The sequence below is a fragment of the Stegostoma tigrinum genome, chromosome 1 (assembly GCF_030684315.1).
Source record: "Stegostoma tigrinum isolate sSteTig4 chromosome 1, sSteTig4.hap1, whole genome shotgun sequence".
Lineage (NCBI taxonomy): Eukaryota > Metazoa > Chordata > Chondrichthyes > Orectolobiformes > Stegostomatidae > Stegostoma > Stegostoma tigrinum.
The window spans coordinates 183,105,633-183,127,552 of NC_081354.1; the positions used below are offsets into that span (position 1 = coordinate 183,105,633).

Sequence of the window (21,920 nt, forward strand, 5' to 3'; positions counted from 1 at the left end):
TACTCTCCTCTGTCATAGCCACCGCTCCACCTCATCACCAACAGCATACCAAATGTGAAAGGTATGACTGCTTTGATCACCTTTCCCAGTCCCTGACATGGCACGGTCTCTGCAGAGGGGAACATGGTGACATTTACCTTGTCAAACCCCTTAAGAATTTGATACATTTCAATAAAATCACCTCTCATTCTTCTAAACTCCAGTGAGTAGTGTCTCAGCCTGTTCAGCCTGTCCTCATAAGGCAATCCCTCCATACTGATCATCCGAGTGAACCTCCTCTGAGCTGCCTTCAATAAAATAATACCTTTCCTTCAAAAGGGGAAACAAAGCTGCTTGCAGTACTCCAGATGTGGTCTCGCCTGTACCTTGTACAGTTGCAGTAAGACTTCCCTGTTCTTATACTCCAACCCCCTTGAAATAAGATCGACATTCCACTGGCTTTCCCGATTACCTGCTGCACCTGTGTGCTAGCTTCATGTACCAATGCCCCTTCACGTCGCAGGCTAAACGTTAAAAAGATGGACCAGATAACATAGTCTCTGAACACTAATTTAAGATGAGGTGCAACTTCTTGTCTCACAGAGGATTGTGATAGCCGTGGGGCTGAAATTCTTGTGTAGATTTAAAGCTGAGATAGATTAACTCTTGATTAAAAGGCAAATCAAGAGTTAAAAGGAAAGTGAACATGAGGGATGTCAGATTGTAGTGACTAGTGTTGCAGGCTGGAGGAGCTAAATAGCATAGCCCTGTTTCTACTTCTTAGAGAACCCCGAGAGTGTAGAAGCAGGCTATTCAGCCCATCAAGTCCACACCACTTGACTGACAAGCATCCCACCTAGACCCACTCCACTGCATTGCATTGCATTTCCTATGGCTAATCTATCTAGATTGCATAATCCTGGGGCAATATGGGCAATTTCCCACGGCTGATCCATATTACCTGCACACCTTTGGATTGTGGGAAGAAGCCGGAGCACTCGGAGGAAACACACACAGACACAGGGAGAAACTTCACACAGGCAGCCAGCCAAGCCTGAAATCGAACCCAGGTCCCTGGTGCTGAAAGGTAGTGGTATTAACCATTGAGCCACTGTGCCACTCCAATCATAGCACTAGGCCACTGTGTCCCCTAGCATGTCCCTTTTCTGTGTTAACATTCTTACCATTACCTCACTTACTGTTTTGGTGATTCTGAATGGTTTTTAAAGAAATTCCTCCCTCTTAGTTTGAACCAATGCCTGAGCTGAGAGGAAAGAAAATTGCACAGCTTTTTATAAAAAATATTCTTTGATGGGGCAGCAGGTTTTGAACAGGGCAGTTAAGAGGCAATCACATTGATGAGGACGTGGAATCACACAAATGCCAGGTAAAAGGAGATTCCTTTCCCAAGAGATGTTAGCGAACCAGATGAGCCTTTAATGATAAACAATATTAGTTTTACTACTTGGACAAACTTTTCAGTTCAGAACCTTGGAATACTTGAGTCTTGAGGTTAAAAAAAACAGTAATGTTGAACTGTGATAACATCAGTGGAAGCTAACCCCATGTAATCCTGAAAGAACTGAATGCTTCCTGTCAAAGGCCAGATAAAAGTCACAAAGTGTTTGACTCAAACAATAGGTGTCAGTCATGGCTCAGTTGGTGGCACTCTGACCTGTGAATCAAAAAGGTTGTAAGACTCACTCCAGAGATTTTCTTAAAAAACACCAGGCTAAACTCCAAGAGAGTGATGTGCTATCGGCGGTACCATCTTTCAGACTAAAATGTATCCTTGTCAGATAGATCCTAGCTCACTATTTGAAAGAAACATGGGGAATTAACCCCAGTGCCCTGACAAATATGTATCTTTTAACCATATGTTGCAATTGATAATATTCATTGTCTCACTGCTGTCCTTGGGATATTTCCACTTGTCACCTATTGTGCCTCATACCATTAATGATACGTTGGAAATATTCCATTGGCTATCAAATCACAAAAGACAGGATGGTTACAAAGGTGTTTAGCAGGCTTGCCTTCATTACTCAGTCCTTTGAGTAGAGGAGTTGAGAAGTCATGTTGAGCTTGTACAGGACATTGGTGAGACCTCTTCTATAATCGCGTCCAGTTCTGGTTGCTCTGTTATAGGAAGGATACCAACAAGCTGGAGACATTTCAGAGGAAGTTTACCAGGATGTTGCCAGGTATGGAAGATTTGAGTTCTAAAGGAAGGCTGGGTAGTCTGGGACTTTTTTCACTGGAGAGGAGGCGGTTGAGAGGTGACCTTATAGAAGTTTATAAAATAATGAGAGATATAGGTAAAGTTAATGGTAGTTTTCTTTTCCCTAGGATGGGGATTTCAAGATGAGGGGGCACAATTTTAAGGTGAGAGGAGAGAAATTTAAAAAAGACATGAGGGGACAATTTTTTTAACACAGAGGGCGGTTCACGTGTGGAATGAACTTCCTGAGGATGTGATGGATGTGGGTACAATTGCAGTGTTTAAAAGGCATTTGAATAGGAAAGATTTGGAGAGATATGGGCCAGGAGCAGGCAGGTGGGACTAAATTAATTTGGGATTATGTTTGGCATGGACTGGCTGGACAGAAGTGTTTGTTTCCATGCTATGTTATTCTATGACTCTATAACTGCCTAAGAATGCCCTGAGGTCGTGAAAAGTACTTTATATCACCAGCACTTTGCAGAAGTTAATTATCTTGAGGAGGCTGTGCACTGTTAAGTTAGTTGCAGAATGCACATTCACTTAATGTCAGACTGTACAGTCTGTATGATTGACAACTGAAAGCCAACACCTTTAACCATTATCTTCAGCTTCAACCAACATTCTCCCCTTCAACCAACATTTGAAGTTGTGATGAGGTGAGGACCCTTGACAGAACCAGCTGCCAGTGGTGGAGCAAACAAAACCATTACTTAAGGAAAGAATTACCTGCACAGAAGGCAGAATAGCAAAGGTTCAACAGATCGTTAAAACAATCACAGCTATGGGCCTAGTGCAGGAATCATCAAATGGAATCTATAATCCCTATATTGTGGGAGCAGGTGATTCAAGCCCACACTGCCCCTCCAGAAAGCATCCCACCCAGATCCACACCCCTACCCTGTCCCTGTCACCCTGCATTTCCCACGGCTAATCCACCTACCCTGCACACTTGGGCAATGTAGCACAGCCCATCCACCTAATCTGGTGGCACGGTGGCTCAGTGGTTAGCACTGCAGCCTCACAGCATCAGAGACCCAGGTTCGATTCCAATCTCGGGCGACTGACTGTGTGGAGTTTGCACGTTCTCCCCGTGTCTGCATGGGTTTCCTCTGGGTGCGCCAGTTTCCTCCCACTGTCCAAAGATGTGCAGGCTAGGTGGATTGACCATGCTAAATTGACCGTAGTGTTCGGGGTGTGTGGGTTATAGGGGATGGGTCTGGGGGGATGCTTCAAGGGGCGGTGTGGGCTTGTTGAGCCAAAGGGCCTATTTCCACACTGTAGGGAATCTAATCTAATCTGCACAAATTTGAATTGTGGGAGGAAACCACACAGACACAGGGAAAATGTGCAAACTCCACACAGACAGCAGCCCAAGTCTGGGATTGAACCAAAGCCCCTGGCGTTGTGAGACAGCAGTTCTAACCACTGAGCTACCACAAACAGGTGGCACATTTTTGGTGGTATGGACTTGATGGGATGAACAGCCTCTATTGTGCTGCATGATTCTATGATTCCCTTGGATGAGGGGATTGACTTATGATGAGAGGCTGAATAAATTGGGTCGATGTTCTCTGGAACTTCGAATAAGAGATGATCCCATTGAAATATTCAAGATTATGAGAGGGTTTCATAGCAACAATACTGAGATGTTGTTTCCCCTCATTGGGGAATCCAGATCAAGGAGACAAAGTTTTAAAGTAAGTCATTAACTTAGCAGAGAGGTGAAGAGTATTACTTTTGAACCTGGGCAAGGCTGCACATTTGTTACAGATCGAGACAAGATATCTCAAATGGTTAAGTTCCTGGATAAGGAGGTTTAAATTAGCTCCCCTCCTTATTTCTCCATCCTCTCCATTGGTTTTGACCGACTAATTTAGAAAGGATCCCTTCCCTTATGAAATACCTTTCTCCCAGATTCAAATGAACTCATGTTTTAAATTGAGCCAATTTATTCAGGCTTCCTTGAATTGACAAAAAAAATTGAGCTTTTACTGCACACGATAAAAGATGCTAAAGCACACACATACATACTCAATAGACATTAAAATGCCTGTCCCAAAAGGCATAAGTTCCAAAAATAAAATATATGGACCTGAGTTATGCATGTTGAGTAGATGTTGCGGCCATGGCAGTGGAGATTACTGATGGTGTTGCAAGATGGGCAATTGTTTTCTTGATTCTTGGCTTTATGGATTTGTTGAGCTTATGTATTTCGAATTCATTTCAACTGCCATCAAACCTCAGCATTCACCATGAGAGAAAGTCATTTTGTCTCCTGTCCTTTTGTCTGGCTGCCAGCTAGCTTACATCTAGCACTCAGAGTGAGGGAAAATCTTTACCTGCTACACAGAGGTGACTAAGGGACAATTCTTTGGCTGTGGCCTTTACAGCATACCAAGATTTGGGACCCAAACTGGTACATGTGAGAATGTTCAGTTCCACTGGCATATTCCAGTAGCATTGAAACTTTTTTTAAACCCTTAGCCTTTTGCATTCTTCAAAGGGAGAAACGCAAAATGCAATCATGGTTTGTAATATAATCTGCAGGAGGTGGCTTGCTGTTTTATCAGAGGTCATCAGTCCCTCAGTGTCTTTATTGTCACAAGAGATCATAATCCAGGGTGTCCCTCTTTCATATGCACTTACAACCAGCTATACTTAGGAGACCAGCAGGGCTGGAGAGTTTAGGGATAGGATGGGAAAGCAAATGGAAGGGCTTCAACACAAGGAAGAGAGTTTTATAGTCCAGCGATTCCTGAACCAGAAGTCAACATGAAACAGTGAATGCTGGAGTAATGGGTGAATGGGTTTGCCTACTTAAACTGTACTCAAAATTAGACTCAGTGCCCAACCCTAAACAGTGCCTTGAAAAGTTTATCATAAAACCTGAGGCAGAGGAAATTGGTATCCATTGCTTTTCAACCCTCCTGTCACTGAATGCAGTTTCTCCATATTTAGCCAATCAAAACCCTGTATGGTTTTGGAAGCTTCTTTCAATGGGTTCCTGCCTTTTATTGCTGTAAGGACAATCATGATTTCTCCAGTCCATGTGCATAACTGAAGATCCGTACTCTTTGCATCATCTTAGTTGATCTCGACTACATTCTCTCCAAGGCCTGGCTATCCTTCCAAAGCATGATGCCCAGAATCAGCAAGTGCACCAACTGGACTAACTGTGTTTTCTATGGGTTTAGTGCCCCTTCCTACTTCTGGTACTCTGTAACTCTTAATAAAGCAAAGGTTTTCTTATTAACTTCCTGCGTTAAGCCATGTAGTCCCTATTATCTCCATTCTTGCAGCCACTTTAAAACAGCAACATTTAGTTCATATATTCTGTCTCTTCATTCTTCCTGCCAAAGTATATCACGTTACATTTCTGTGTTACATTTTATCCAGCTGATTCGTTTGCCCATATACATCGCATAGAGTGTGTTATTATAATCTTCACTTTACTGGAAGCTTGTTCCTGTGTAAGAAAACTAATAACAAAATTTAGCCCAGATACTTATATGTCCAAGTGATGTAGTGATTGTACATAATAGTTGTAAAATATGTCTGTTGGATTCTTCAACCCATTTTTCGAAACAACCTGTTCAGAGATGTCATCCCACACCTCCGAAACAAATGGGACCTGAACCCAGGCCTCTTGGTCCAGGACAGAGTTACTACCACTGCAACATAAGAGGGTCACTACATCCAAGTCCACCGTTTCATGTTATGAGAGACAATATAAGTACATTGCTGAATTTGGACACTGTATTTGAGGTGAACTCTCACTAACAGGACAGTTTGTAGATAACCTTCCTGCCCTGGCATCCTTTGAGGTCTCTAAAGTGTTTAATTCTGGGCTGCATAACCTTTGGAAGTATGTCTTTGGAGGAAGACATAGTTAAGGATAGATTTGATAAAGCTGTTCGTGTTTTGATAGAATTAATATGAGAAAGCAGTTTCCACTGGCAGGAGTGGCTGGAACAATGGTTAGCAAAATTAGATTACATGGGATCCAGGGAGAGCTAGCCAATCGGATGCAAAATTGGCTTGTTGGTAGGCAGTAAAGCGTTGTTGTTCAGAATGGAAGTCTGTGACCAGCAGTGTGCCACAAGGATTGGTGTTGGATCCACTGTTGTTTGTCATATATATATATATATATATATATATATATAAATGATATGGATGTGAATATAGGAGGCATGGTCAGTAATTTTGAGGATGACACCAAAATTGGTCATATAATGGACAGTGAAGAAGGGTAGTTAGAAGTACAAAGGGATCTTGACCAATTGGGCCAGTAGGTCAAGGAATGGCAAATGGAGTTTAATTGGGATAAATACAAGGTGTTGCATTTTGGTAAGAAGAACCAGGGCAAGGCTTACATTGTTAATGGGAGTGTCCTGGGGAGTATTGACTTAACAAAGAGACCTCGAGGTTCAGGTACATAGTTCCTTGAAAGTAGTATCAGAGGTAGACTGGGTGGTGAAGAAGGCATTTGTCACACTTGCCTTTATTGGTCAGAGGATTGAGTACAGGAGTTGGAACATCATATTACAGCTCTACAAGACATTGGTAAGGCCGCATTTGGAGTATTGTGTACAATTCTGGTGGCCCTTGCTATAGAAAGATTGTTATTCAACAGGAAAGAGTGCAAAATAGATTCACAAGAATGTTACTGAGACTGGAGAGTTTTAGACACAAAGAGAGGTTGGATAGTTTGAGATTTCTTTCCCTGGAACACAGAAAGCTGACCTTATTGAGGTTTATAAAATTATGAGGGGCACAAGTAAGATGAGTAGCCAAGGACATTTCTCCATGGTAGAGGGTTCCAGAACTAGAGGGCATAGGTTTAAGGTGAGAGGGGAATGATTTAAAAGGGGTCTGAGGGGCAACTTCTTCACATAGAGGATGGTGTACCTCTATAATGAGCTGCCAGAGGAAGTGGTAGAGGTGAGTACAATTACAACATTTAAAGGACAATTGGACAGATACCTGGATAGGAAAAGTTTTGAGGAAAAGGGCCAAACACAGGCAAATGGGACTAGGTCAGTTTAGGAAACCTGGTCAGATTGGATGCATTGGGCTGAAGGGTCTGTTCCTGTGCTGTATGTCTTTATGTCTCTATCCCAATTTGGGGACCCTTTTAGTTTACAGAAGCAGATTCAATAGAAGTCACAGAATTACAGAAGTATATTGCACAGCAGGTGAGTTAATCATCCAATGTCCTCTGGAATGCTTCAACTGAACCTGCCTTCTCCACACATCCAGGCAACAGTTTTCAGACTTGAAGCACTCACTGTGTGAAAACATTTCATCTCCATCACAGTTACTTATTTTGTAAAACACTTCACATTTTCCCCTTCTTTTATAAAACACTTCACATTTTTCCCTTCTGATTCCTACTGCTTTAACAAGCTTGAATCTATCCTCATAACTGAAATTTCTCATCCCTGCAACCATTCTTGTAGATCACTTCTACACTTCTCCAAAGTGCTCACATCTTTTTCTGTGAAGTGATGCCCAGAACTGTACACAGTAATCCAGCTGAGTTCTTGCAAGTGTCCTGTACAAATTGAACATCACTTCACAAACAAGAACAAAGTTGCTGGAGAAGCTCAGCGGGTCTGACAGCATCTGCGAAGGAAAACACAGTGTTAATGTTTTGGGTCCGGTAGCCCTTACTCAGAACATCACTTCCATGCTGTTGCATTTTCTGTACATTTACACCCAGGTCCCTTTGCTCCTAAACCCTCTTCAGAATTAAACTCGCTATTTTTGACAGCCTTTCCATTTTCTTCCCACTAAAATGTATCACCTCTTACATCTCTGTATTGAACAACATCTGAGGCCAATCCACCTATTCCATCTGCCTCTGTCTTTCTGAGGTTCTGCACCTTTTCAGAGTTTACAATGAATTTTATGTCAAGTGTGCACTTTGTCCCCTGCAGACCAAGATCCGTACCATTAACATATATCAGGAATATATATATTATCAGACTGTTGAATAGACTCTAGCCTCAAATAATGTAACCTGTATGCCTCTGAGCCTTTTTGAACTGCACATCCTTTGCTTGCTGTGGTCTGCAGGTACAGCTCATAAACAAAGCTTTTTACTGTATTTCAGTAAGCATGACAATAGTAATCATTCAATCGAAAAACAAGTCGTAGAGTTGTAGAGATGTAAAGTGCGTAAACAGGCCCTTCATTCTGACTTGTCCAGGCTTACCAGATACTGAACTAATCTAGTCCCATTTGCTAGCATTTGGTCCATATCCCCCAAATATATCTTATTCATATACCCATCCAGATGCCTTTTAAATGTTGTAATTGTACCGGCCTCCACTACATCCTCTGGCAGCCCATTCCATACACGCACCACTCTCTGCATGAAAAGGTTGCTCCTCAAGTCCCCCTGAGGAGGTCCACTGCAAAGTTTAGTAATTTTGAAAAAGAAATTGGATAAATACTTGAATAGGAAAAGAAAATTAAAGGGATGGCAGAAAGGAAAATTGGAGCCAGACTGTGAAATCCTGAAGATTAGACAGTTTCTCTCGCCATACGTGTTGCCAGATATGCTGAGTTTCTCCAGCACCCTGAGGTTTTAATAGGATAGCCCTGCTACCAGGCTGGGTTGAACGTCTTCCTGCATCATTCTGTAATCAGCATTTAGAGAACTGGCGGAGGGTGATAAACTGAACAATCTCTCTCTGCACTGTGTGATACTGTGGCAAGGCAGGTAATGATGGGGCAAACGGCCTTCTGTGCGGTAGATCTCAATGACCCTGGGACTATAAGTGTGGAGGCAAGCCTCAGGGATGATTTTGAAGAGAATTTGATAACACAAGCGAGCAGTCAATTTAAATGAAGCAAATGTCGTTATCTGATCTGTAATTGACTTGCGACAGACACACACTCTCCTGCAACCACAAGTTTAATTCAATTACTTTCCATGCAAATCACTCCAGCGTTTAGACATTTTTTTAGCACGGCAAACACCTATTACCAGTCTGATTGTATCATCCGAATATTTGTACAGAAGGCGAGTTATCTCAGTCTATAGCAGCATGTCTGTGTAAATGACTGGCAATAGGGCAAGAGTAGAACATCGATGGAAGACCAAGGTGTTGGAATTATGAGGAGGGTTCGTTGCAAATGGGGCACTCATTAAACACTGTTTGTTTCGGAGCAAATGTTGTAATCTCTCGCTAAATGGCAAAACAAACAAAGCCCATCTCGTTGCAGTCTACATTACAAAGCCGAGAAGAGAGGACTGCGTTAAGTAGATGGCATTGAGTATTATCTGCTAATTTCAGCATCGTCGGCGGAGGCCAGTATACAAACAGCCGAGCCCCCGTCTGATTTTCTTAAAGGGATAGCTCACACACTGTCAACCTGTGCAATAGCTAAGGGGATGGGGATAGAATGAGCCAAAATCATTATTATACAAAGGAACAAAGAAACCTACAGCACAGGAACAGGCCCTTCGGCCCTCCAAGCCTGCGCCGATCAAGATCCTCTGTCTAACCTGTCATCTATTTTCTAATGGTCTGTGTCCATTTGCTCCCCGCCCATCCATGTACCTGTCCAAATATATCTTAAAAGACGCTAACGTGTCTGCGTCTACCACCTCTGCTGGCAGCGCGTTCCAGGAGCCCACCACCCTCTGTGTAAAGAACTTTCCACGCATATCTCCCTTAAACTTTCCTCCTCTCACTTTGAACTCAGGACCCCTAGTAACTGGGTCCCCAACTCTGGGAAAAAGCTTCCTGCTAGCCACCCTGTCTATACCCCTCATGATTTTGTAGACCTCAATCAGGTCCCCCCTCAATCTCCGTCTTTCTAATGAAAATAATCCTAGTCTATTCAACCTCTGTTCATAGCTAGCACCCTCCATACCAGGCAACATCCTGGTGAACCTCCTCTGCACCCTCTCCAAAACAACCACACCTTTTTGGTAATGTGGCGACCAGAACTGTACGCAGTACTCCAAATGTGGGTGAAGCAAAGTCCTATACAACTGCAACATGACCTGCCAACTCTTGTACTCGATACCCTGTCCAATGAAGGAAAGCATGCCATATGCCTTCTTGACCACCCTATTGACCTGCGTTGTCACCTTCAGGGAACAATGGACCTGAACACCCAGATCTCTCTGTTCATCAATTTTCCCCAGGGCTTTTCCGTTTACTGTATAGTTCGCCCTTGAATTTGATCTTCCAAAATGCATCACCTTGAATTTGCCCGGATTGAACTCATCTGCCATTTATCCGCCCAACTCTCCAGTCTATCTATATTCTGCTGTAATTTCTGACAGTCCCCTTCACTATCAGCTACTCCACCAATTTTAGTGTCATCAGCAAACTTGCTGATCAGACCACCTACACCTTCCTCCAGATCATTTACACATATCAGAAACAACAGTGGTCCCAGCACAGATCCCTGTGGAACACCACTGGTCACAGGTCTCCAATTTGAGAAACTCCCTTCTACTACTACCCTCTGTCTCCTGTTGCCCAGCCAGTTTTTTATCCATCTAGCTAGCACACCCTGGACCCCATGTGACTTCACTTTCTCCATCAGCCTGCCATGGGGAACCTTATCAAACGCCTTACTGAAGTCCATGTATATGACATCTACAGCCTTTCCCTCATCAATCAACTTTGTCACGTCCTCAAAGAATTCTATTAAGTTGGTAAGACATGACCTTCCCTGTACAAAACCATGTTGCCTATCACTGATAGGCCCATTTTCTTCCAAATGGGAATAGATCCTTTCCCTCAGTCTCTTCTCCAGTAGCTTCCCTACCACTGACTGTATTTACTGTAAAAAATAGGGAAAACTCGAATGGAATCTTGAAAATTGAGAATTTTTTAACATTAGGTTTAGTTAGAGATAAAGATGAAAAAAATGACTGTTTTGAGAAGTTACTGAGAACGTAACACATTCCTATATTTACCTGAAGTTTCAAACCGGCTCTGAATTAATCTAAAACAGCGAAATGGATATCCCAGAATTGGCTACTCTTGGCGATAGCAATTCTAGCTTTGCATTCAAACATTTTTTCATCGCAGGTTTAATCTGCATCTTTTGATCTAAAAGTTACCATCTAATTAAATCGCAAACATCGACGTATGGGCACACATATCCTGACTTAGAGAGACACTGATGTACAGATGCACGCAGACACAGGCGCGCAGATGCCTACATAAATTTGTACAATCACAAACACATAGGTAGATACACAGGGACCGATAAATGCATAGAAATATACTCGCAGACATACAGTCACAAACACGTGTTCATGTGCTGTGACATACATGGCATACGTACATACACGCCGGCAGAAATAAATGAACACAAACCTGTACATTGACTGTACACAAACTGGCATTGACACACATACAATGTTTCTGTTTTCCTGTATTATTTCTGATTGTACTCTGTCTCACACAAGAGGGAGCTTTGAAACAATTGGAGGTCTCAGAATCTCTACACAAGGTAGTTACATCCGCTTTCTGAAGTGTTAACCCGTGCCTTCTGAAATCGTTTCACATCATCTATCTTCATGTTCAACTCTGCCGATGTCTATGAATGGGTTCCAGCTTTGAGTTTGTGCTAAACTTCAGGCACAGTAAATCTGACACAACTAAACTAATTGCATTCCATATTTAATACAAGAAAAGCAAATTACAACATTTAAAAAGCATCAAGAATACAGAAGGGTTTAAAGGGATATGGGCCAAATGCTGGCAAATGGAACTAGGTCGGATTGGAGGAGCAAATGGCTGGAATCTGAACATCCGTGAATGCTGCCAGACCCGCTGTGATCTCGAGCATTTTTTTTTTGCTTTCAGGGTCGGTGTGGGATGTCTGGTCGGCGAGAATGAGTTGGACCGAAAGGTCTGTTTCCGTACTGTATGACTCTACAACTCTGTGTAATCCGGTTGCTGAGTCACTGAATCTTGAGTTTAGCCTGTGCCGTGTGATTCAAACAAAATACGATTTGGGATCATAGGCCATCCTTTGTTTTCAGCATTCTGTTTCACGATTTATGTTCAGCCTATACTTGGGGGGACATTCACTGGAAGGACGCTACTTTCCTTGACCTAAAGAACTAATTAATTCTCTGCTGTGTAGAGAACAACTCAAGGAGTGATCTTTAACTCAGTTGCAATTTTTTTTGGAAAATAGAACCGCACACCTTCCTGAAGCTGCTTGCAAATCACACACATTGGTCCATCAAAAACACCTTGTGTTAGAAATGTATTAAACTTGTCTATACATTTAAAACGAGAAGAATAAACAATGTTTTAGAATTTGTACGAGAGCCAAATGCCGCGGCTGGGAATGTGAAATTATGAAAACGAAACACAGAAGTTGCTGGAGAAACTCAGCAGGTCTGGCAGCGACTTGTGCAAGAGAGATAGAGTTAGCGTTCCCAGTCCTGTGACCCTTACAACATTAATTCTGTTTCTGTCCCTCTCACACAAACACTGCCAGACCCACTTGGCTTCTCCAGTAATTGTTGCTTTTGTTTCAGGTTTCCAACATCCGCATGTCTTTGTTTTATTCTATTGTTTTTATTTGTTAGTTTTGAAATAACTTTGCCAAGAAGATATAAATGTAACCTTAAAAGCCTTAAAAACACACACAACTCACGTAAAGGCTTTATCGTCCAAAAGTTGTACACAAACAACATGCACACGAAGAAAAAGACAAAGACACACAACAAAATTTGCCTAAATGCTTTTGAATCTACTGCCGGGCTGATCTTTCGAGTTCTGCCCCTTTTTTTGAAAAAAAAGGAAAAGAAAATATCCTGGTAAGTTTACGGTCAGCGATAGGGCTTATCGAAGGCACAAATCAAAACACAAGTGGAGTTACCTCCCCTCCGACAAATGGGTTAATGGGTTTCTCCCAGCCTCGCACGCTGAGACAGTTTCTGTGAACGTCTGTATTTATTAGTTGCCAGGTTTCTTCCCAGGTTCGGATGCTATTTTGAAGCCCGCGGTCTGGACAGTGAAGTTGGCTGAGTCAAGGAAAAGGAAGATTTAAGAGAGAGAGAGAGAAAAGCAACGCGCACACACATACACGCAAACATATTCCTAGAACATCTAAATGTCAATGTTAGGCCGTCTTAGTCATTTACAGGTTGGTGGCTCCGAACGGCGTATGGGGTATAGAACTTTGGGCTAGATTGTGGGCTGTTACTGGAGCTAACTCAGGGCAAACCCTTGGACTAGTTAAAGGGAGACCAGTTAAAGGGAACTCTCTCTCTCTTTACACGCACACGCACACGCACACACAACATACACAGGTTGGCAATCCATCACTTGTGTGTGAGCAAATATTTACCTATTTGTTTGGATTGCTTATAATTCTCTCCACTTAGCTGCAGTCAGCCTACGATTTTAACTGGGGATTCAGAGAATACACGTTTGTGGCTTGAACCTCCGAACAAAGTAGTTTCCCAAAGAGTCTTCTCCGTTTATCACACGCGCCGGTGAGAAAATAGGGAGAGAAAGACAGACGAAACAGTTTCCAAAATTTTGCATTTACGAAAACAAAAGTGGGATTACCTTTTTCCACCAGCCGCACCGCACTCCCACCCCGTCCCCCGGGGCATTCCCCCAATCCAGCTTCTTGAACTTAAAACCTGTTTCTTCCGACTTCCATTCGGAGATTACACCTCAAAGATGTCTCCTCTGACTTCAAGAGTGTTATACATGTAAGTTTAAACATTTTTACCTGTTTCACCGTGTTGTACAAGATTCACTGAAACAATTTCGTTACCTGAGCTGAATTTCTCTCTAAGGAAATGTTCCGCTTACTGAATACATGTTCTGTTCCCCCCCTCCCTCTCTGTGCCTGCAGATTCCTGAATTTACTGACTCTGTATTCCCAAGTCCAGGTGAGAGATGGCATTTAATATTTATTCTCTATGTAAGTATGTACATATCCGCATTGTTGCATTTGTTAACGCCCTTCACCACATCCTATTTAAATTGTTATTTTAAAGCTGCGTAATATTAATCAGGAACTCAGGGCGCTGCAAGGGCATTAGTTATTAATACAACTGTGGTATCGCTTTTAGTAACTTATGCGTGTGATTGTAACCGGCTTTTGTTAAAACGTATATCAATTCCGTTGGCATTTCGGTTCTGAACTGCTTTGGCAGGATATTTGAACGCACTGCAGGTATGTTACATTGCTCAGGAGTTGTGCAGACTTTTATATTTTCAAGCCAGATTTTGCCGACACGAAATGAAGGTTCCTTTAAAAACGAAGGCAGGCTATTTCTGGTGTGAATTTCAGCCGCGGGAGGGATGCATGCGGGTGGACTGCACTCGGATCTGAGAACTGCAAGAGGTTGCTGGGGTCGGGAAATAAAAGTGTTGAAAGCGTGCGCGGCACTTACACCGCTCAAGACTCGCAGATCACAGACATATAAATTCATACCTGGATGCACAGCCGTGCATATAAATGCCCAAGTGGACTCTCACATGCACACGGCACTAGCATCAAACAGGTGGTCACAAACCTCCCACACACTGAGACACAAAAGACAAGCAAAACGTATAAATGGTACAACACGCACACGCTGTCATATTTACAAACACATCCGAACATATTAAACAAACATACAGACATGACAAACGGCAAAAACACTGGTTGATGCTGGAAGTTAACATCTGGAAGATGCTGGGGGAAACTCAGTAGACCTGGCAGTATTGGTGGACGGAGAGTTAGATTTAGAATCTTTCTTTAGAGACTTGTATGACTTCTTCAGAATTGACGAGTGATTTCAGACTTCAAACATTGATTCAGTTTCTCTCCTCGCAAGTCGAACTTCTCCAGCACATTTTTTTTTGTATTTTAGACATAACAAACAGTCAAAAACAAACATTTCATGAACTTTGAAGTAGATGCTGCAAACATACTAAACTCTGCATACAGATCCAGACGTATAAACATAAATACCAACTCAAACATATTCAATGATTTACAAATGGACACTAAGCGCACACAGAAACATAACACCATTCACAGAGACAAAGACAGATGTACCAACACATACACAAATGCACACACAAAATACAAACATACAGGTAGGAACGTTTGTGAACATGATGCACAGCCATGCCAATCCTTGTTAAAGAAAAAAATACAGTCTGAAAATAAATAGAGGATACCCTGTGGGCAAATAAGAGTTCAACCATTAGGTGGCTTAGAAAAGATGGCTCCTCGGTTTCTCACACCCTCAGTGGACAGAGGTAGAAGCAGAGAGTAAAGTTGTTTTTATACATTTCCAGAGTTTGGCTGAATTCTCTTTTCATGATCTTGAATGTTGACCTTGAAAATGTGAGTTGTCAAATGTCACTCATCTTAAGGATTGGAGTAGGTTCATGCTTAGCCACTGAGTCATTCTGTGTGTTACAGCTGAGAGAGCAGGGTGAACAATGCTGTCTCCCAGCACCTGAACATAAAAGAGATTGGCTCCCAAAACAGGACCAAAAACAAGAGAACTTGGTACTCTTCTTAGTGTTAAATATCCTAAAGTAAGCAGTACTCCACTTAAGACTGTGTTACACAGCACATAGCCCAGTACGACGCAGGAATAGGCCCGTTGGTCCATTATATCTGTACTGACCATGATGCCATTCTAAACAAATCCCATCTGCCTGCACAAGATCCATGCCCCTCTATTCCCTTCCTGTTCATAAGTCTGTCTCAATGCCTCCTAAATATTGCTAATGTATCTGCTTCCACTACTTCCCCTGGCAGCATGTTCTACTACCCTTTGTACAAAATAACTGCTCACATATCTCCTTTAAACTTTCCATCTTTTACCTTAAACCTAAGCCCCTAGTATGTGACATCTCCAAACGAGGAAAGAGAGCCCAATTATCCACCCCAACCATGCCTCTCATAATTTTATCTCCTTCCATCAAGGTCACCCCTCAGGTTTCTGGTGTTGAAGATAACTTATTTCTTTCAGAGGATCTTGAGTCTTTGGAACTGTCTTCCTTACAGGTGGAGGCAGGGTCAGTGAATAAATACTTTTAAGGCAGAGTAAGATAAGTTCTTGACTAACGAGGGAGTAAAGGAATATTGTGGAGCTGAGGCCACAGTCGGATCACGAATGATCTTATGGAATGGCAGAGCATACTTCAGGGGCCAAAACACTGAGTCCTGGTTGTAACAAAAGCAGAAATTGCAGGAGAAACTCAGCAGGTCTGACATCATCCGTGGGAAAAAGCAGAGTTAACATTTTTAATCCAGTGACCCTTCCGCTGTTTGCATGTTTGTCTGTTCATTAGATGCTTTGGAAGAGCATTATCAGATGTAAGAGATAATACTTCATCAAAGACATAGACTAATGGCTGCTGGTACAGGAAAACTGAAATAAGACCAGACAATGTGAGGCATGTTTACCAGGTCGAACATGGAAAATGAAACAAAGTTAGCATTTCAAATTAATAACCTTTCACCTGATCTGGAAAATCCATTTTTTGACTGGTGAAAGGCCCCCAAACTGAATTGTTAACTCAGCCTTGTTACAGGAGTAAATTTTAAATAGTGTATATTACAGGAAGGCAGGGAGATATTGAAACAGAGATGTGCAAGGTGTGATGTGCATTTTACTTCATGGGACATGGACTTTGCCGGCTATGCCAGCATGGATTGCCCAGTCCCAAATACTATGGATATAATGTTGGTGAGCGGTCCTCTTGAACCAATTGCAGTCTTGGAGGGTGGGTGGGGGGGGGGGGGGGGTGGTTGGGGGCAGAGGATGTTTGGGTTGAGTGGTGTGGTGGTGGTGCGATGTTGCAGTTACACTCCCAATTCAGTTAGGGAGGAATTTGGACCCAGCAAAAGTGAATGAATGGTGATACAGTTCCACATCATAGAACCCCTACAGTGTGGAAACAGGCCCTTCGGCCCAACAAGCCCACACCAACCTTCAGATCATCCCACCCAGACCCGTCCCCTATAGCCCACCTAATCTACACATCCCTGAACACTACATGCAATTTAGCTCGGCCAATCCACCTAACGTGCACAGGTAATCCAGGCAATCATATTGTTGGGATTACAGTACAGACCTCTTAACAGTCAAAGGAAGGTAAAGGAACAGATATGTATTTGATTTGATTTATTGTTCTCACAGTGAAAAGTATTGCTTTGTGTGCTAACCAGACAAATCGGACCTTATATTAGTACATCAGAGTAATAGAGCAGAATGTAGCATTGTTACAGCTACAGAGAAGATGCAGAAAAAGATTAATTCTAATATATGAGAGGTCCATTCAAAACGCTGATAACAGCAGGCAAGAAGCTGTTGGTATGCGTTATCAAATTTTCGTATTTTCTGCTCGATGGAAAAGGCTGGAAGAGAGTATAACTGGGGTTGGACGGGTCTTTGTTGGCTTTTCCAAGACAGTAGGAAGTGTAGACGGAGTCAATGGATGGAAGACTGGTTTTCGTGATGGACTGGGCTTTGTTCACAACTCTCCGTAATTTCTTGTGGCCTTGGAAAGAGCAGTTGCTGTACCAAGCTGTGATGCATCCACATAGGATGCTTTCTGTGGTGCATCTATAAATCAGAGAGAGGTGTGAGAGGATCAAACTTATAGTTGTAAGGAATGTCAACTTTACTAACATAACCTGGGATTGCCTTAGTGTGAAAGGAATAGATGGGGTGAAAATTATAACAGGCATCCAGGAGAGCTTAGTGTGCAAGTACCAAGATAGTCACTCTCAAAATGGGGCAGTGTGAGATTTAATCCAAGGGAATGGAGCCAGTCAAGTGGTTGCCATTTCAGTGGGTGAGCATTTTGGGGAGTGTGAGAATAACTCTGTAAATTCCAAAGTCATTATGGAAAGGCATAGGATGGTGCAGAAGTTAAGTGTCTAATTTGGGGGAAGGTCAATTTCAATATCATTAGACAGGATTTGGCAAACATAGACTGGGAGCAGTTGCTTGCAGGTAGGTCTACATTTGGAAAGTGGGAGTCTCTTAAATGTAGCATTGTGAAAGTTCAGCTCCTGTCTGTTCCTCTAAGAGTGAAGGACAAGGACATGTCCACGAAACCTGGATGTGACGTAGGGCAGTTTGACATAATATTGGTTAGGTGCGAGCTGATTTTTCTATGAGGAGGCTAGTTGGGGTAGGTTGGAGGACACTGCAAGAAGTATACATCTCATTAAATTCACTTTCATTCTCACAGATACAAAATTGGTTCAGTGATAGGAAACAGAAAGTAATAGTGGGCTTTCTTTTGGGGTTGGAGGAAAGTTTATAGGTGTTCTTTAGAGGTCAGTATTCACACCCTTGCTTTGCCTGATGTATGTAGATGATCTGGTTCTTAGTGTGCAGGGCACAATTTCAAAGTTTTTAGATAACACAGAAACTTGGAACATTGCAAACTGTGTAGATGTGACAGAGTGGCTTAGTGGCTACCGCTGCTGCCTCACAGCTCCAGGAACCATGGGTTCAGTTCCACTCTTGGGTGTCTGTGTGGAGTTTGCATATTCTCCCCATCTGCAAGTGCTTCCTCCAGGTGCTCTGGTTTCCTCTCACAGTCCAAAGATGCGCAGGTTAGGTGTATTGGCCATGCTGAAATTACCCATAATGTCCAGGGATATGCAGGTTAGGTGGATAAGGCATGGGGATTGTTGTGTTACGGGGGGTGGGGGGGGAGGCTGGTGGGATACTGTTCAGAGGGTTATTGTGGACTGCTCCCGTAGTATAGAGATTCTATAAACTCCAAAAGGGCATTGACAGATCAGTGGAGTGGGAAGACTTGCAGGTGACAGATGAACTGAAGTTCGGTGCGGAGAAATGTGAGAAAGTGCACTTTGGTACAAAAAGCAAGGAGAGACAGTACACACTAAATGTTGTGATTCTAAAAGGTACTAAAGAGCATAGAAATGGGGTGGATATGTAAATTAATTGCTTAGGCAGAGGGAGCTGTTATTAAAGCATTAAAGTATGAAGGTTTCCTGATTTAGGGAATAAGTACAAGAACAGGGAGATAATATTGAACTTATACAAGGAAACTCTTAGACCTCAAGTGGATTACTGTATACAAATCTCAGCACCAAAGTATAGGAAGGATGTGATCACATTGGACAGAGTACAGAGAGGTTTACAAGAATGGTTTCTGGTATGAGACACTTCAGTGATGAGGAAATGATTAGAGAAGTTGAGATTGTTTTTCTTGGAGAGAAAAAGGTGAAGAAATTATTTGATAGAAGTTTTTAAAATCTTAACAGATATGGGCAGAGGGGGAGAAACTATTCTGTCTTGTACAAGGATCAATAACCAAGGCATGCAGGTTTAAAGTGTCTTGCAAAAATCGCAAATGTGAGGTGCAGTGAAGTTGCTGTTTACACAATGGGCATTTAGAGTTTGAAGTGTAGTGGCGATAGGTTCAGTTGAGGCACTCAGGAGGGGCAGTGGATGATTTTTTAGACTGAAACAACGTCCAGGGCTACAAGGAAAAATCATCAAGTCAAAACGCTCAGAGAGCTGGTGTAAGCCCAATGGGCCGAATATAGTCATTCTGCACTGTAACAATTCTGTGATATGAGTCTGCTGAGGAACTGAGTTCCAGATTTCCACTCCGCTTCATGTGAAAATATGCTTCCTGACATAATCCACAAATGATCTTTAGGAGGGTGCACCTAAACTGTCTACAGCTTCAATTTGCCCTAGAATTATGTATGGTTTTTCAAGCAGCGGGACAACACCATGTGGTGCTTGTAACAAGGCAGACACAAGAAAAGTTGCAGAGAGAGCAACATCTGGATCAATATACACTCTCATCGACCTAACTAAAGCTTTTGACAGTTAACAGTTGATCCATTCTACAGTGGTTCGTCTGGCAGCTTATTCCATACATGCATATCCTCTGCATGGAAAAGGTTGCCCCTCAGATCCCTTTTATTTCTTACACCTTAAATCTATGCCCTCTGGTTTTGGATTGCCCCGCCCCAGGGAAAAGACCTTGGCTGCTTACCCTATCCGTGCCCTTCATCATTTTATAAACCTCCATAATGTCATCCCCCTCAACCTCTGACATTGCAGCGAAAATAGTTGCAACCTATTCAACTTCTCCACATAGCACAAACCCTCCAGCCTTTTCAACAGCGTCTTTTCTGTAGCATGGAGACCAGAATTGAAGCAGTATTCCAAAAGTGGCCTCACCAATGTTCTGAACAGCCACAAAATAACATGCCAACTCCCATACTCAATGCTCTGACCAATAAAGGCAAGTGTACCAAATGCCTTCCTCACCATCCTGCCTATGTGCGACTCCACTTCCAAGGAACTATGCACCTCTTCCCAAGGTCTCTTTGTTCAGCAACACTGTCCAGGGCCCTACCATCACCTGTATGAGTCCTGCCCTGGTTTGCCTTACCAAAATGCAACACCTCACATTTATCTAAATAAAACTCCAGCTGCCTCTCTTTGGTCCATTGTGTCACGGTCCCATTGTATTCGGAGGTAGCCTTCTTCACTGTGCACTACACTGCCAATTCTGGCTGGTCATCTATTTCAGTCCCTTGTCCCCACTTTCTCCCCATACCCAATTTAATCCCTTTAGCTCGAAGAAATATATCTAGCTGTTTCTTGCAAACATTCAGTGTTTTGGCCGCAACATCTTTCTGTAGCAGAGAATTCCACCGGCTCTCTGCTCCTTGGGTGAAGGCATCATCCCAGTCCTAAATGGTTTATCCCGTATCCTTAGACTGTGAGCCTGGTGCTGGACTCCCCATCAGGAACATACTTCCCGTATTCACCCTGACAGTTACCAGCTTATTTGTTTATTCAGTCATGGGACATGGGTGTCGTTGGCTGGGCTGACATTTATTGCTTAAGAGGAAGAGGAATTTCTTCACTCAGAGGATGGTGAATCTTTGAAATTCTCTACTCCAGGGTGTGATGGAGAATCAGTCATTGAGTATATTCAAAAATGACTGATAGATTCCTAGGTATTAGAAATGTCATGGAATATAGAGGACTGCAGCTGTTGAAATGGAAGATCAGCTGCGATCTAAGGGTAAAGTGTGCTCAAAGGGTCAAATAGCCTACTCCTGCCTCTATTCATTACATCCGTACATGTTAATGATCAGCTAATCTGTTTTTAATGATGCTTGTTGAGGGGTAGCCTCTATTAGCCTGGAAAGCCATGTTATCTCCCTCGCTGTTCTTTGAATGGTACATCCACCAGAATGGGCATCTCAGATTAATGTCTCAGTTGCAAAAATGGCACCTTGAACAATGCAGAGATAATGGGAACTGCAGATGCTTGGAGAATCCAAGATAACAAAGTGTGGGGCTGGATGAACACAGCAAGCCAAGCAGCATCTTAGGAGCACAAAAGCTGACGAGGGTCAAGGCCCGAAACGTCAGCTTTTGTGCTCCTAAGATGCTGCTTGGCCTGCTGTGTTCATCCAGCCCCACACTTTGTTATCTTGAACAATGCAGTGCTGTTTTGGGATTGACCAAAAGTGTCCTCCTGCAATCTGTGCTCAACTCTGCAGAGTGAGATTTCAAATCATATTTGTCAAATGCAGGGTAAAGGTTGATAGTTCTGAGTATTTCTGAACAATGTAAACGACAATAGTCCAATCCCTGCAAAAAACACTAATCCCACTCTATTCATAGTGACTACGAATTTCAATTGTAGCGTTTTTAATCCTCGGAAACCTCATA

General features: G+C 42.7%; 1 protein-coding gene across 1 annotated transcript in view; it reads left to right on the top strand.

The window, feature by feature from the left end:
* Positions 1-13,720: 13,720 nt before the first annotated feature.
* Positions 13,721-21,920, top strand: part of fgf24 (fibroblast growth factor 24) — a 119,045-nt gene continuing 110,845 nt past the window's right edge. The window contains exons 1-2 of the mRNA XM_048536981.2: positions 13,721-13,922; positions 14,069-14,105. Of these exons, the coding sequence (XP_048392938.1) occupies positions 13,891-13,922; positions 14,069-14,105 (69 nt within the window). The 5' untranslated portion in view covers positions 13,721-13,890. The remainder of the gene's footprint in view (positions 13,923-14,068; positions 14,106-21,920) is intronic.